At 38.7% G+C, this 14751-nt stretch overlaps 1 protein-coding gene across 3 annotated transcripts in view; it reads left to right on the top strand.

Annotated features, from left to right (window-relative positions):
* The window catches only part of GPATCH2 (G-patch domain containing 2), a 175953-nt gene that overhangs the window by 153024 nt on the left and 8178 nt on the right, over positions 1–14751 (top strand). For 2 of the 3 annotated variants that reach the window (XM_060644373.3, XM_078441041.2), the window contains exon 9: positions 10523–10611. In XM_060644373.3, coding sequence (XP_060500356.1) covers positions 10523–10611 — 89 coding nt within the window. Of the gene's footprint in view, positions 1–996; positions 1121–10522; positions 10612–14751 lie in introns of those variants that run through there. The other variant, XM_060644374.3, reaches the window with a different exon arrangement.

Raw genomic sequence — 14751 nt, 5'->3', positions numbered from 1 at the left:
CTCAGGTGCCTCAGACCATGATGGGTTTTTGTGAGGATCAAAGAAGATAAAGTATGTGAAAATATTTAGCATAACACCTCGTATGTAGTTGGCACTCAATAAGTTTGGATGTTCCTGGTAATTCAGTAATAAATTCTAAGACTTAGGAAACCAACATGTATTCAAAGTAATAAAAAAAAAAAATAACAAAATATATTCTGGCCTGCCCTTTTAACTCTATCATTCCCTGAAGCTGGTGAAAGAAAGAAATTCAGGACGTCTGGTCCAGAATATTCCCTCAGAACTGAATTTGAAGCCTGGTTTACAGTCAGAAATAGCAAATAAGAGAATATAGTAAGAAGTCAACTCAACAAACGTATTCATGTGTTACATACTGCACTTGATGAAGTCAATACAAAAATGAGTAATGCATGGGCTTCACTCAAAAAACTTAAGAATATTAGGAATATGCTATAGTTTTATTAATATAAAAATGACAACCGTAACATCTTAAGAAACATTGTATAGTATCATAATCAGAGAAAGAATGTGGGATTGTATCTGAATCTATAGTCTGAATTCCCAGTTCTTTTATATAAGATGCAAGATGTTATCAGGATCAACACGCCAATTTTTTACATATAGACACATATCTTCTTGCATTTAATGGAGATTTTCAGAAGAATCATGTGGGGGGGACACATGGCTGGCTTAGTCAGTAGAGCATGTGACTCTTGATCTCAGGGTTGTGAGTTCAAGTTCCACATTGGGCATGGAGTCTACTTAATTAAAAAAGAGAAAGAGGGAAGAATCATGTGTATTGTGAGTAACTTTTAATCCCTCCTAAGAGTCAACCCTAGCTTTGTTGTATCATTTTTTAAGGAAATTAGAATAAGTTTATTGCTGAAACTCTGTACTAAACGTCAAAGATAAACAGATTCCAAAAATGTATACTTGTAGCTAGGAAATTAGTAAATTAAATCAATATCCATTTACTAAGTGCCTACTATTTCCTAGGTACTATGGTGTGAAGAATAAAAGAATACTCCAAGATGCCTCAAATATCTTAGATTCTGCTTGGAGAGACAATATCCAAATTTGAACTCAGGAGAAATGAATTTTCCTCAGTTTCCCCAAAGAGGTAGTCTGCTACCCATAACCCTGTGGACTTAATACGTTGTATGGTCATTTCTTGTTCATGCGTTTCCTGCATTAGGATGTGAGCCCTTTGAGGGTAGAAGACACCTTACTCTGGGTTTTTTTTTTAGCATCTAGTGGAATACCTGATTCATAGTCGAGTTTCATTCATTGTCAAATGAATGTTTTTAAGTAAATTTAAGTAACACTTCAAGAAAGTGGAAGTGTTATCACAAAAAAAAATGCATGATTGACTGCCAAGTGAAGTGTTAAGGAAAAAGTTTTTACAGTAGTTGGATTTGTTTTAGTTCAGTAAATATTGTGCTTTTCCTGTATGACAGAAGCAAAGTTAGGTTCTGTGAATTACACCTATTTCTTGGCCTCAGGTTGTCCCTGCATATTTAGCTGCAGGGACAACCTAAATATCCGAAAACAATTTGAGGCCATCCTATGATAAGTGTAACAGCAGAGACAAGCAGAGATTTGTATGAGATATAGAGGAAAAGCTCTTGGAAGGATACTGAGGTAGGGAAAGTTTAGAAATAAGAAAGCACGTCTAGGTTTAAGGGCCCTGGGAGAACTCTGAAGGGAAAAAGATCATACCCTTAAAAATGGGTGGAATTAGGAAACATGGAAAGGAAGATTTTTCCAAGTGGGTAGAATCCATTGCTCTAGTGTTAGCACATATACCTGGCCTTGGTTGACTCGCAGTTCCTTAAAAATATCTGTAGGACTTGGACAAATATGGGAAGCATAATGCCAGCACCATGAAAGCCCAGATGTAACAGCAGTTATCCCAACCAGATTTTTAGAAACCGTACTGAATGGTTTGCTCTATGAAAAGTTTTAGCTTTCCTGTAGGTGTGAGAATATCCTCACGTACATACCCTCAGAATGTCCTCATAGCTACCTGAGTTGTGTAAGACAGTCACCAACATCTTTTAAACAAAGGTACCCTTTGTTTAGAATGATACAAGAGGTACAAGAAGAAGCTTTTCAAGGAGCTGTTTAGGGATATGGAAGTTGCATTTATTAATACACACAGGACCCATCTCATTAGAATAGCAGACCCTCGGGGCTTTAGATAAAGCACAGAACATACCACAAGGAGGAAGTAAGATTTCTATGAAGTAGGAAATACCAAGTACAAGCCAAGAGAAAATCTGAGACACTGGGCTTCAGATTTGCAAGACTCTCCTGGGTTTTTATTGAGTTTTGAAATGAAACATGAGTACATAGTCTTACATGCTATGGCACATTTAAAGCAAACAGAATCAAACACTAAAGAAAAATTTAACTTTTCTATTAACTACCAAGACAACCTATTTGTGTATTAGAAATGAATAATTATATCCTCATTGTAGCATATTGATAGTGTTTGAATGTCATGAGTTTATAATGTCTTTATTTGGTATCTGTTGAGGAACATCTGGCTATATTACACCATGAAGTCCTCTCATCAGTCTCCCTTCACTGTGTGATCCTGGGTAAATTATTTAACTTTTCTGTGCCCTGGGCTTCTTATCTGTAAAGCGGGGATGAAAAAAATAATAATAAATGTAGCAGCTAACAGTTATTGATGGCTCAGTCTGTGCAGACACTGTGCCTCATGTTTTGCACAAATAATTTGTAAGTGAAATCTTCAGATACACCTTTGAGGTAAGTACTAGTTTAATCACAATTCTTGAAGGTAAAGAAAATGAGGCAAAGAGGGATTAAGTAACACGCCAAAGATTGGTAAAATACTCCTCCAACATTCACAAATAGGGCGACAAGTAGGCTCTTTGAGAGACCTAGAGGCGAGAGGGAAAATGGCGGCCTCAGAGGGTTTCTGGACCACCTGCAGGTTCCCGCCACCTCCTCCCTCATGGCAGCTGAGCCACTGGAGCACTGCTGTGGGAGTCAGAACAGCCCTCGACTGGCTGGGCATTGCAGCCGGTCCCTGTGCCCCCCAGAAGCCTCCTGACGCCGCCGTCCCTCCCTCACACTTGCCGCCACTGCTGGGAGCTACGGGAGGGAAGTGCTTCTCATCAGCACCGCACCCAGGCCCATCAGAAGCTCAGAGTAACCTTAGCTCCGTGGCAGCCACCAGCCACTAGTTACTGTAGCAGGGCAAAGCAGACAGGGAAGAAGTAGGTCTGGACTTGACCTCTGACGTGGGGGAAGAGACACTGGCAGGCCAGATCACTGTCCAAGGGGCAGCGTCTCAGACAACAGGTGATCGGAGGTTATCGGACACAGGGTCAAGAACGGTCCCAGCAGGTAATAGGTGAGCAGGGACGGGGGCCAGGCGCAGCTGACGTTTGGGCAAGGGTCTGCCAGCAGCCTTAGAGATGGCCTCAGTCACCAGGTTGCATTTCAGGGCCAGACTTGGAGCATCTGGGGAGATCCAGGCATGACCTAAATCCATCAGAACTAAGATACCGGACGTTTTATGATGAGTAGGTTAAGTCCAGAAGAAAGCGAGGGCCCAGTTACTGGGACACAAGTACCAAGTTCAGCGCACTGTTTTAAAACATCAACCATCCTTTGCTAAAGTCAGGATTGGGAAAGGGGCTTGAGGCACAAGGTGAAGTCAAATGACCAAAGCCGTAGAGAGAGAAGGCAGCAGAATCAAGAAGTGGTTGAGCGTGATGGACAATACCAAATAAAAAGGGAGCTTCCTGTGCAGGAAGGGGCTTGGAAAGAAAACACCATTAAACACAAGGATATAACGCAGTCTTCGTAGATAAGAAGTACTTATGCTTCATGGTAGTTGATACTGAATGTGCATTTTGGTACAGAAGACTGAGATATTGACGTTAACTCCTTCAGTTTAATCTGTTGAGACATCTTGACATCAAATAAAGGGGAGGAGAGGGTAATTTGGATCTAGAAGAGGAAGCTCACAGAGAGCGGGATTTTCCAGCCCCGGACTTCTCTCTGCCACCAGATTACTCCTCCGGTGACACTGCAGACCTGCTTCATTTGTGTGCAGCTGATGCCCTGTCCAGGCTTATATTTTTCTAACTGACAGTGAGTGTTCTTGCCAAATGCCAGGGCCCATAGTCACATCTGTTTGTCTCTCCTCCGCAGCTTGTCTGAGGCTGCTTGGGAACATATCTTATCCAGAGGGCAGCTTTAACTAGGCCTAATTCTCTGAAAAGCCTCTATTTGTAAATGCATACAATGAAGAGACAAGTTCTTACTCTTTTCTCTTTAATATTATTGTGTTTCACACTGCCTGCTTCCGTCCCTGTCAGCCCAGGTCGAAAGTCAAGCTTTCAGGCAAGGTGGTTTTCACTGGGATTTTTTTGGTTTTGCTTTTTTTTTTTTCCTGGTTTTTTACGTTTTTTTTTTTTTTTTCCTTCAGATAAAATGTCCAGTTTCCTACCACCACACCATTTAAAGGGATGTTGGGATAAACCAGATAAAGTCCATTTCAAAAGCAAAACAAAACAAAGACTCTCTTTCTGAGCTCTGCTTTTCTAATATTTAATAGGAAAACTTCCAGAATTAGTACATGGGAAACCATGTTTCAGATCATAACTAGGTGACAATACTTAGTAATCCAAAACAAAACAACATTATTCCTTTGTCCCTTCCACTTAAAGACATATTTGTTTATCTCTAATGTTGAAGGTGTCAGTAGTTAGAAAGTTATCAGGTTTTGATTTGTCCCCTCTCTTCACTGCAACCAAATACTGTTAATGGAAACAAATACACAGACATAGCTGATTGGTAATTTCTTTGCAGCGCCTTACCAAAAAAATCTTAACATTATTCTTAAGAACTTAGGGTCTTTTCATGGAAAAGTGTATTATCATTCTTCAAAACACCACCACAAAAAACAAAAATTGCCAACTATCACCTTGAGTAGTAAGCCAAGTGTTCTGCTTTGCAAAACCAAATGACTCATTTAGACCAAAGCAACAAGGTTGCCTTTGAGACATTCATTGATTTCAAATTAAAAGGTAACCGCTATGTTTTACATTAAGAGTGACAACCAAATAGCAGAGTAGACCTTACTTAGTGTTATTTGTAGCAACTTCATTGCACCTGTCTGAGGGAAAAGGGGGGCGGACAAGCCTAAATGGGGTAATCTTACTGATCAATAATCCAGATCTCTGAATGTGTTGTAACAGATAGTCAATTCCTGATAGAATTACTGAAATGCAACCAGCTTGTTTTCTTATGGTTCGGGTCTTCAGGTTCAATGTACTGACTTTATTAACTTTAACTTTATTCTCCTTGAATGTTTGTCTGTCTCTTCTCCTGTATGTAGCTCTGCTGAGGGTGGGGAAGAGGAGTTAAATGAAAATTCCCATTTCTTCTGCAAAGATACCCAAAAGGGAATTTGGGCCCAGCAATGAGGAGAAATGTTTAAAAGAAGGAGTTGTTCCTGAGGTTTGTTTTCCACCACGTTTGTAAACAGGCCTTCCTAATAAGTTTTAATTTCAAAAAAAAAAAAAAAAAAAAAAATGATAAAGGTTTAAAGGCAATACTGACATCGGAGAATGATTTTCAAGCAATTGGAAGACTCCTGTTACATGCATTAGTGCGAGAACAATGTAAATGGAGGCCAGCAATGGTAATAGTCACAGTGAGCAGCTACTATGTGTCTAGACCCTCCAGTATTTCTTCTAATTGTTTCTAAAAATGTATTTCTTAAGAGAGACACTCCTGGCTAATTTTCTTTAGCTCAGTTTGAGCTTTAAATGTATCTGAAAGTAATGAAATCTGGCATAGTTGTTTTTTGTTTGTTCATTTGTTTTGTTTTTGTTTTTGTTTGCTTGTTTTTTTTAATGCCAGAATCAGGACTTTTCATGGACCACCTGCCCATCCCTGCCCACCTCCTCTCTGAGATAGACTAACACAAAGAAGTTCCGTGGTGTTATTCTCAGTCGTAACAGAAGGGAGACCTGGGAGGCAATGTGTGTCTAGATTTTGCAAACCCTCTCGTCAGTCTCAACTCTGGCCAACCCCGCTGCCTACCAGCATCCCAGGATTCTAATCTCTTACTAAATGACCTTTGATGACTCCACATCAGCTATAAAATTCAGATGCCTCCATGGGGGATATGTGCCATATATATGGCCCATGATCCAACCCCAGTGTTCTTTTTCCTTCATATTATGTAGTCCCTTCTTGAAACACTGCTCCCCAGACGTCCTGAGCTACTCCTAAATCTCTGACCCGAACAAACTGTATCATTTAAAATACTTTCAGCAACAGGTGTAGGAAACCTAACCAGCAATTACTTAAACTAAGGTTATTTATGTTTTGGGGGGGTTTTGTTGTTGTTGTTATTGTTTGTTTTTGGTTTTTTTGGTGTGGGGAGGGGGGTGCTTTTTGGTTACTTTTTTTTTTTTAATTTAAATTTTAGTTAACATACAGTGCAATATTGGTTTCAGGAGTCGAATTCACTGACTCCTCATTTACATACAACACCCAGCGCTCATCACAAGTGCCCTCTTTAGCACCCATCACCCATCTAGCCCCTCTCCCACCCACCTCCCTCCCATAAACCCTCAGTTTATTCTCTATCATTAAGAGCCTCTGGTGGTTTGCTTCCCTCCTCTCTTGCCCCGCCCCTTCCCATATGTTCATTTGTTTTGTTTCTTAAATTACAAGTATGAGTGAAATCACGTGGCATTTGTCTTTCTCTGACTGACTTATTTCACTTAGCATAATTCTGTTTTACCAAGAGGATCAGAAGTAGATGGTCCGTGGGCTGGTTTTCACAACTCGACAACAAAAGGGCTGTGCCTCAGAATGCAGATTCCCACTTTATTCCCATTTTCCGAATGGTACCTCCCCCTCCTTCTCAGCTATTCCTGATATCTGAGCCTGTCTGGTATATGCTCTGCAGAAGGTCAGTTTTACTGCAGTCTTTCGCTGGAGTGTGTGTGGGGGGGGAGGGGGGGGAGGGGTGGGGAGGGGCTGGGGGCGGTGCTCAGGAGGGATCAAAGATGTTAAAGCATAATTTTGGACAAAAAGATAAAATCGTGACTCTTTCACAAATTAACAAGAGTGTGTGTTTGAGATATTATTTAACTCATGAGTGAACGAGGGAACCAGGCAGATCTTATCAGGGCTTCAAGGGAGAAGTCAGAGAAGCACAAATTTATAAAGAGTAAGGAATGGGGACATAAATGTGCAAATGGAAGCAGAACTGGCTTTTCCACAGGAAGGAGGATTGTCCTTCCTCGGGACAATTCATTTGCATTTCTATAGACAAGCATTATTTCCCATTGCTTCGGTACCTAGGACATAGAATTGTAAACTAGCTCCTGTAGAATCAGAACCTGATGCCAAGAAGACTATGCTCCAAAAGTATAGTTTTCCATTGAAGTACAAATATTTACCTACAAAGGAAGAAAGGCATATGCAACACAACATGTTTAGAATTGTTATAAGGACCAGGGCACCTGTGTGGCTCGGTTGGTTAAGTGTCTGACTCTAGATTTCGGATCAGGCACGGTTTGTGAGACAGTCCTGCATCGCCCCCCCCCCCCAATGGGAGGGGGGCGCCCCTCCCCACCCTCAAAATAAATAAATAAACTAAAAAAAGAAAGAATTGTCATTAGGACTAAATAATACAATCTCTAGTAATATTTAATAAAGTTGCAGACCCTGCCATTGCCGCCAGTGTTCTTAATTATTTCATGTGATCATGACGTAGTCTCCCCATTCAGACTGTAAACTCCTCCAATAATAGGACGGGAACATTCCATGGCCTTTGCATCTGCCACCTCTTCTTTCCTACTCTCCTTATTGTCACCACCTCTGGGTGCTTATGCTAAGTCGGTAGTAGATACTAATAAATGCCTGCTGAATAAGAGAATTCATTAATTTTGTATCGAAAGGATGTGTCTTCTCTGATATTATTGTAGCCTTTAAAAATTTCTAATAGTTTTAAAAAATAGATATGATCAGGGGCACCTGGGTGACTCAGTTGGTTAAGTGTCCAACTTCAGCTCAGGTCACCATCTCATGGCTCCCACGAGTTCGAGCCCTGTGCCGGGCTCCGTGCCGACAACTCCCAGAGCGTGGAGCCTGCTTTGGATTCCGTGTCTCCCTCTCTCTCTGCCCCTCCCCTGCTCACGCTGCCTTTCTCTATCAAAAATATATATTTAAAAAAAATTTTTAAATAGATAGGATCAAAACAATTCGCTTTTCTTGGCATTGTGCCAAGACCACACCTCAAAATCCAACAAAAATGTTACCATTTTGCATGTCGATAAACATTTTGACATATGTGTATGTGTGTGTGTGTATTTCTGCAAAGTTAGTCACTACCTGAACTAATTTCTTTTAAATATTTGAATAGTTGTAAATATTTACGGGTGCCTCGGTGGCTTAGTCAGTTAAACATCTGACTCTTGATTTCAGCTCAGGTCAGGTGATGATCTCACGGTTCATGAGATCGGGTCTGGCGTTGGGCTCTGTGCTGACAGCGCAGAGCCTGCTTGGGATTTTCTCTCTCTCTCTCCCTCTCTCTCTCTACCCCCTCTGCTCCCACCCCCCCTCAAAATAAGTAAATCAGCATTTTAAAAAATAATTATAAATATTTAATGGAGAAACAGTATGCACTTAATACAAAAGGAAGAGAAAACAAGACAAGTGCCTATTTGCTATTACCTATACTGATAGATTTTCACAGTGTATTTATTTGACTGTGGATCAACCAGATCATTATTATACTTTACTTTGTGCAATATGGCTAGAACCTATATGTAAAGTAATTAAACTCCCCAGTTCCAATTTTTCACTATATTTAAATGCCGGAGTGTATGTCTATAAATATATATCTTGGTTTTTACCTGAATTAATTTTCCCCTTTTAAAATTTTCTCTAGTAATCTGGGTGTTTTCAAATTGGGTGTGTAGGGGAGAAAATAATTTTCCTTTGTCATTCAAGATTCTTCTACCTGGACTAAGAATCAAATTGACATGAGACAAGTTAACAGGAGAAAATCAACTTAAATTTTGTACGTTCAGGGAACCCACACAGACGTGAGATTCCAAAAACGGTCCAGCGAGAGGAGTATATATGTCATCCTAAACTAAGGAGAAAGGGGATAGGAATCTGGGACTTAAATAAGAAGGAATATAATGCACAAGAAGATGAAAAAGAACAAATGTTGGAAGAACAAATGTTTGCTGGGCCATTCAGAAACAATGGGACATAGAGAGGACTTTGATACAACAGGCCTTGTTAGGTTTCTCCCTTTCTGTCATACTTAGTTCATATTATAGTGTAGTTATCAATGGTGATGGGTCTCTTCCTGAAGCAACTCCTCTATCTAAATTCTTTTAGTCAGTTATGGTGGGGGAGAGGGTAATAAAGTTTCTTCCTCAGTCTTTTGGGCCTTGATTGTTTTCAGCCTGATACAATCTGCATGCCAAAGTGCCCCATTTGGGGGCTGCCTGCCCTTGGCCCCTCCCTACAGGTGCTGTAAAACTTCAGGATACTACCAGATATCTCTATGAATTCCTAGAAGAACACGTACTACAATAAACATACATCATTTATTTTTGCTTCATGATCCCCAGACGTGATCCCAACCCCACATCAGGGATTATGATCCGGGAAATGAACAGCATCCCTCTCTAACTTCAAATGTCCAAAGACTTTTCAGTCCTTTCCAACTTTGTATTATTTTTTCTTGACTTCTAATTGGGCCATTTCTAATTTTTCCAAAACTTACTAATTTAGGAGTCCATGATTACGCAGAATAATCCAGTTCTAACTAGTTTCAAGAATAACAGAAGTTCTACTTCTCAGTCGTTATGTATCATGTGTTTACAAATATAATCCAATACCCTGTTAGCCTGTTCAGTAGCAGTAGACCAGCATTAATGCATTCAAATTATATTTCCTCACCTAGCTAATAAACAATTAGCCAAGAATTCTGATCATATGAATTATAAGAGAAAACATCACTATTTCCTTCTATCTGTTTAAAATGTTTTAAGAGAAGTCACTGCCACATAATATCCTAAAAGAAATTGATCATACTTTTCCTGTAATAAACGTTGCTCTGACAGTAAAGCATTAGTAACCAATTGATAACCTAGCAACAATATTGTGATCTCTTTAGATAATTAATCTTAGCTATTTTCCTGTCAGAAGCAACAGTGCTTGATTTTATGTTGAGCTAGAAAGATTGCCAGTTTTGAAAATTAAAAAGCATTCCTTTTATATTATTCATTCCAGTAACAATTTATGATGGCGCATTTAGCTGCTGAATGCTTGTCAACAAATGTAATTATGTTTCGATATAAACAAGATTGGTGGTTTTACTATGCTGCTCCATCTTTGTTGAGAATGTTTTGATTTAGGTTCAGATTACCCAAGCTGTGTATTTATGTGTCATTTTTTTCCTCCTTTGTTAATAGTTTTTTCTGATAATTACTTGTAGGCAAACAAGCATGCATTTGGGATCCTTATGCACTGGAGATATCAAGCGGAGAAGAAAAGCTGCACCCTTGCCTGGACCTACCACAGCAGGTAAAGCAAGAAGGGGTTGGGGCAGAACACAAATATAAAGTTCATAAGCCATCAAGAGGAAAATACAGATAATTCTAAATCACTTGCACTGAGAAAAAAGCACAGTTACAAGCAACTATTAAATCGTTTGCCTTTGGTGTCAGGATGTACTGTGTTTTCCTTGCCCAGATTTTTCAGGCAGCCAGTCAACAAAATATTTGCCACACACCTGCCCAAACGCAAGACTTTGTGTGAGGTGTTAAAGGATACAAAATCTTCAAAGGCTGTGTCCAGAAATTTATAGACTGGTTGGGAAGACAAGGGATAAATAGATGAAAAGACAAATAACCCCAGAAGAGATTAATAGGAAGCAATTCAAAAGTGTAAGGAGCAGCCTCAAAACACAAGGCCCCATATTATGGAAGACGGAAAGCTATAGCTATGATTGCGTCCGTCTGGTTTCTAGCCCCAGCTCTGCAGCAATCCTTGGTTTGTCTTTCCTTATTTAAACAGAGATACCTGTCTGATTCCGTCGGTAGGGCATGAGACGCTTGATCTCAGGGTCGTGAGTTCAAGCCCCACATTGGGCATTGAGTTTACTCCAAAAAAAAAAAAAAATCTGCATTAGAATAAAATGTCTCTCATCATTTCCACCTCAAAGGACACATCCTTCGAATAGCATGCCATTCTAAAGAGTGTGGAATAGGGAAAAACACAAGTGCTGAGCAGAGGGAAGTCACTAGGCCCCTAGAAGCCTTCCTAAAAGACTCAAGCTTGGTGGTGAAGGATAGGAATAACACTAGTACGTATAACAAAATCTCATGCAAGAACAATGGTAAGGAAGGTAGAGATAAAAAAACCAATGAGAGGAGGAAGCCAACGGGACATTAAAGTGTTGGACCCCCCCCCCCCCCCCACATCGGAATAAACTACAATTAACATCATGGATTTGTGACGCGGCAAACTGAATCTAAGAAATGTTTTCAGTGTAGTTACCTGGTCAGTTACAAAGAATAATAGCTTTGGCCTGTTGCCTGGGATCTTTAACCCATTCAGATTTATAAACTTTCTCTTCATTTGGGAAACCTTGTATAGGAAAAGTTCTTTTTCCCATTCTGAATTGTACAATATGAAAATAAGATTCACGTCAACCAGGAGAATAAACTGTGAGAAGGGGGAGAAAAATCTTGACATGGTGATGTCAAAGAAATAAAGGATGGGAAGCTTTAATTTTTTATTTAGGGCACCTGTCCTATAGTTGAGGGCTAAAAAACTTGAATGCCTTACGATTGAAGCACTCATGATGCAGTTGTCCCCTCTATATGAAGGGTGACATTATGGAATTAGGCATGTGGTTATGAGTGGATATAATATTGATCTTCATCTTGTAGTTGTATTGAGTTTTCAGAATTTGGAAGTAAGAAGCACCTATGTGTGGAATGTGTTCATATTTATGTAGAATAATGTTTACCACTTGTTGGGTACCTAGTATGTAACAGAAACTTGATTATTTTCTTTTATCTTTGTAACAATTCTGTGAGCTTGGTGGCATTATCACTTTACACCATAAAATTTAAGCTACACAGCACTGTTCGTTTTTTTCTTTGTTACTGGAGAAGACGTAATTCCTGAATGGCCAAGCGAGGTTTCAAGCCTACATCCACCTTCAGGACTTCTAAATCCCTACTCTTTCCATGACAACATACTATAGCCTTTGTGTAAGAATACATTTGTAAAGACTGTTCCATTGCATACATTTATTTGAGGCTCCTATTGTGTCTTAAGTTTCATGGAAGACTTATCTCAGTATCGCAATGTAGAGTTACAGAACCTTCGTGAGAATACGTCTAATATCTCTCTTTATGCAGGAACATATAGCCACTTTTAGATCAAATACATGTCTTAAGTTCTTCAATTCAAATCTTTCATAAGGCAGGTGTAGGATTCTTTAATAGCCCCATTCCAGTTGAATGGTCCCTGAATTCTCTTATCTTTCAATGATTCAGACATTAGTGGCAGAAATAGTACAAGAACAATCTTAGGAGTATGACTAAGGCAGCTTTGTGCCAGCAATAAGGAAGAGAGAATATGAGGGTCAGGTTCTAACACTCTGAACATATGTGAAGTGAGAAGGAAAAGGCATAATGGTTGAGGAGAGGATAATATAATTATTCCTACAAGGTGATTTTGATGTTACATCTCAATAGCATCAGAGGAAATCATTTATATGGAGTATGGGTATAAACATTAAACTTTAGCCTAAAACATTCATAAGCTTATACCAGCATATTCCAGATGTTATATTTAAAAACTGTTGTGATTCTCTTAAGATTCAGGATTTTGATTATATTACTAGATTTTTTTTTTTTGCTTAAAGAATAAAATTCATAGAAATTTAATGCATTTTTGTAATTACTCACAGTAGTTGAGTAAGAGAATTATGTTACTCATTTCCAATGCATTTTTTAAATCCATGCATAACTGTTCCTCTCAAAGAGGAAGAGAATGAGGTTATTTAAAAGTCCTCAGTTCTAAAAAGAATATCTTCTAATACTAATGAATCAACTCGAAGGTGAAGATTATTATCCAAATTCAAGTAAGAAATGCTTTTGCATAAATACACTTTGATAATGAGGTTATGAATCCTAGATCATCTTGTCTCTGAAAATTATAATTGTCAAATTCTGGAGTATATTCAGTCTCCTAATAGTCAGTTATATTTGTAAGTTTTCAAAGTTGAGTTAGCACATAGAACTATTTTAAAGTGAATATTCTTGCCATTTTATAGGCCCTTGCAAACATACCAAATAATGCATTGAACGGAAGTGTATTTTCACAGTTTTCTTCTGCCTGTAGTCAGTGTTCAGTCCAAGCTGGAAAAATGCAAGTAAAGATAACTGCCTCTCTTTCGAAATAGGGGATAAGAGTTAAAAGGCAGACAGCTCAAATATTGTTTAATGATCCCCTCTGATTTGTATGTGAAATATTATGCGGTCAAACAGCAGCTTCAGAAAACATGTACCAAAACATTGTCAGAAAACTATAATTTGGCACTTTAACTTTATAATCCTGAACAGGGTTCATATGACAATTTAAGACTCTAAAAATAAACAGTTATATGTTTTATACATAATAAATAATATACTTTTAAAAGTCCCCTATGAAATTAATAACCCCAAATCTGATCATCTTTACCTGCTATTGTGTTGAAAATTTTATTCACCCTGTTTTAGCAATGGCACTGAAGCATAATTTCATTCACTTTATAAGGCTATAGACTGGCCGGCAGTGTTATCGGGTGAACATTTATTAATTGTGACAGGAACACCAAATTTATTTCAGTGCTTTAGCTTATTTACTGCTCTTTCACCTTTGTATTTTGTATTGACAAAGTAAAATGAATATTGATAAGGTTAGATATTGATTTTTAAATGTATGGCTTGTTCTCTGCCTCATTCAAAGTCACATACCAAAAGATAGTTGATGTCTCAGTAGCAAAGGATGTAGATTTACTATTATAAAATTGAGAACTGTTGAAGCAAGAAGGTTTGCCAGCAGAATGCATTTTATAGTTTGAAAAATGTCATCTGTAAAGGTGAAGAAAAGCAGTGAACAAAATAGAAAGAATATTATTAACGCATTTTTTAAAAGGCAGTCAGCAATGTTGGTTATGGTCTGTGTTTTTGGTAGAAGTCATAGCTTATTGAGGATTTGAGAGTAAGAAGATTTAAGTGTGCTTTCTGAAATATTGTGGCTACCGCATTTTTTTAAATGCTTTGTTCTCTATACATTACTAAATTCATTGCTATCCACAATTAGTATTTGCTATTACTGTTTTGCTTTTTTTGTTATTATTTTGCTTTCTATTGAACAAATATCATAAGGAAAATAGTCATCATAAGGAGTCAACCTTTTTTCTATACATTTTAAATTATGTAATGAGATGCCTATTGAAGTTTTTTTTTTTTTAATGTTTATTCATTTTTGAGACAGAGAGACACAGAGTGTGAATGGGGAAGGGGCAGAGAGAAAGGGAAACAGAATCTGAAGCAGGCTCCAGGCTCTGAGCTGTCAGCACAGAGCCCGACATGGGGCTCGAACTCACGAACCGTGAGATCATGACCTGAGCTGATGTCGGACACCCAACCAACTGAGCCCCCC

The sequence above is a fragment of the Panthera onca genome, chromosome F1 (genome assembly GCF_046562875.1).
Source record: "Panthera onca isolate mPanOnc1 chromosome F1, mPanOnc1 haplotype 2, whole genome shotgun sequence".
Lineage (NCBI taxonomy): Eukaryota > Metazoa > Chordata > Mammalia > Carnivora > Felidae > Panthera > Panthera onca.
Note: the sequence above shows the minus strand (reverse complement) of the source record. Positions and strands in the feature narration are given on the sequence as shown.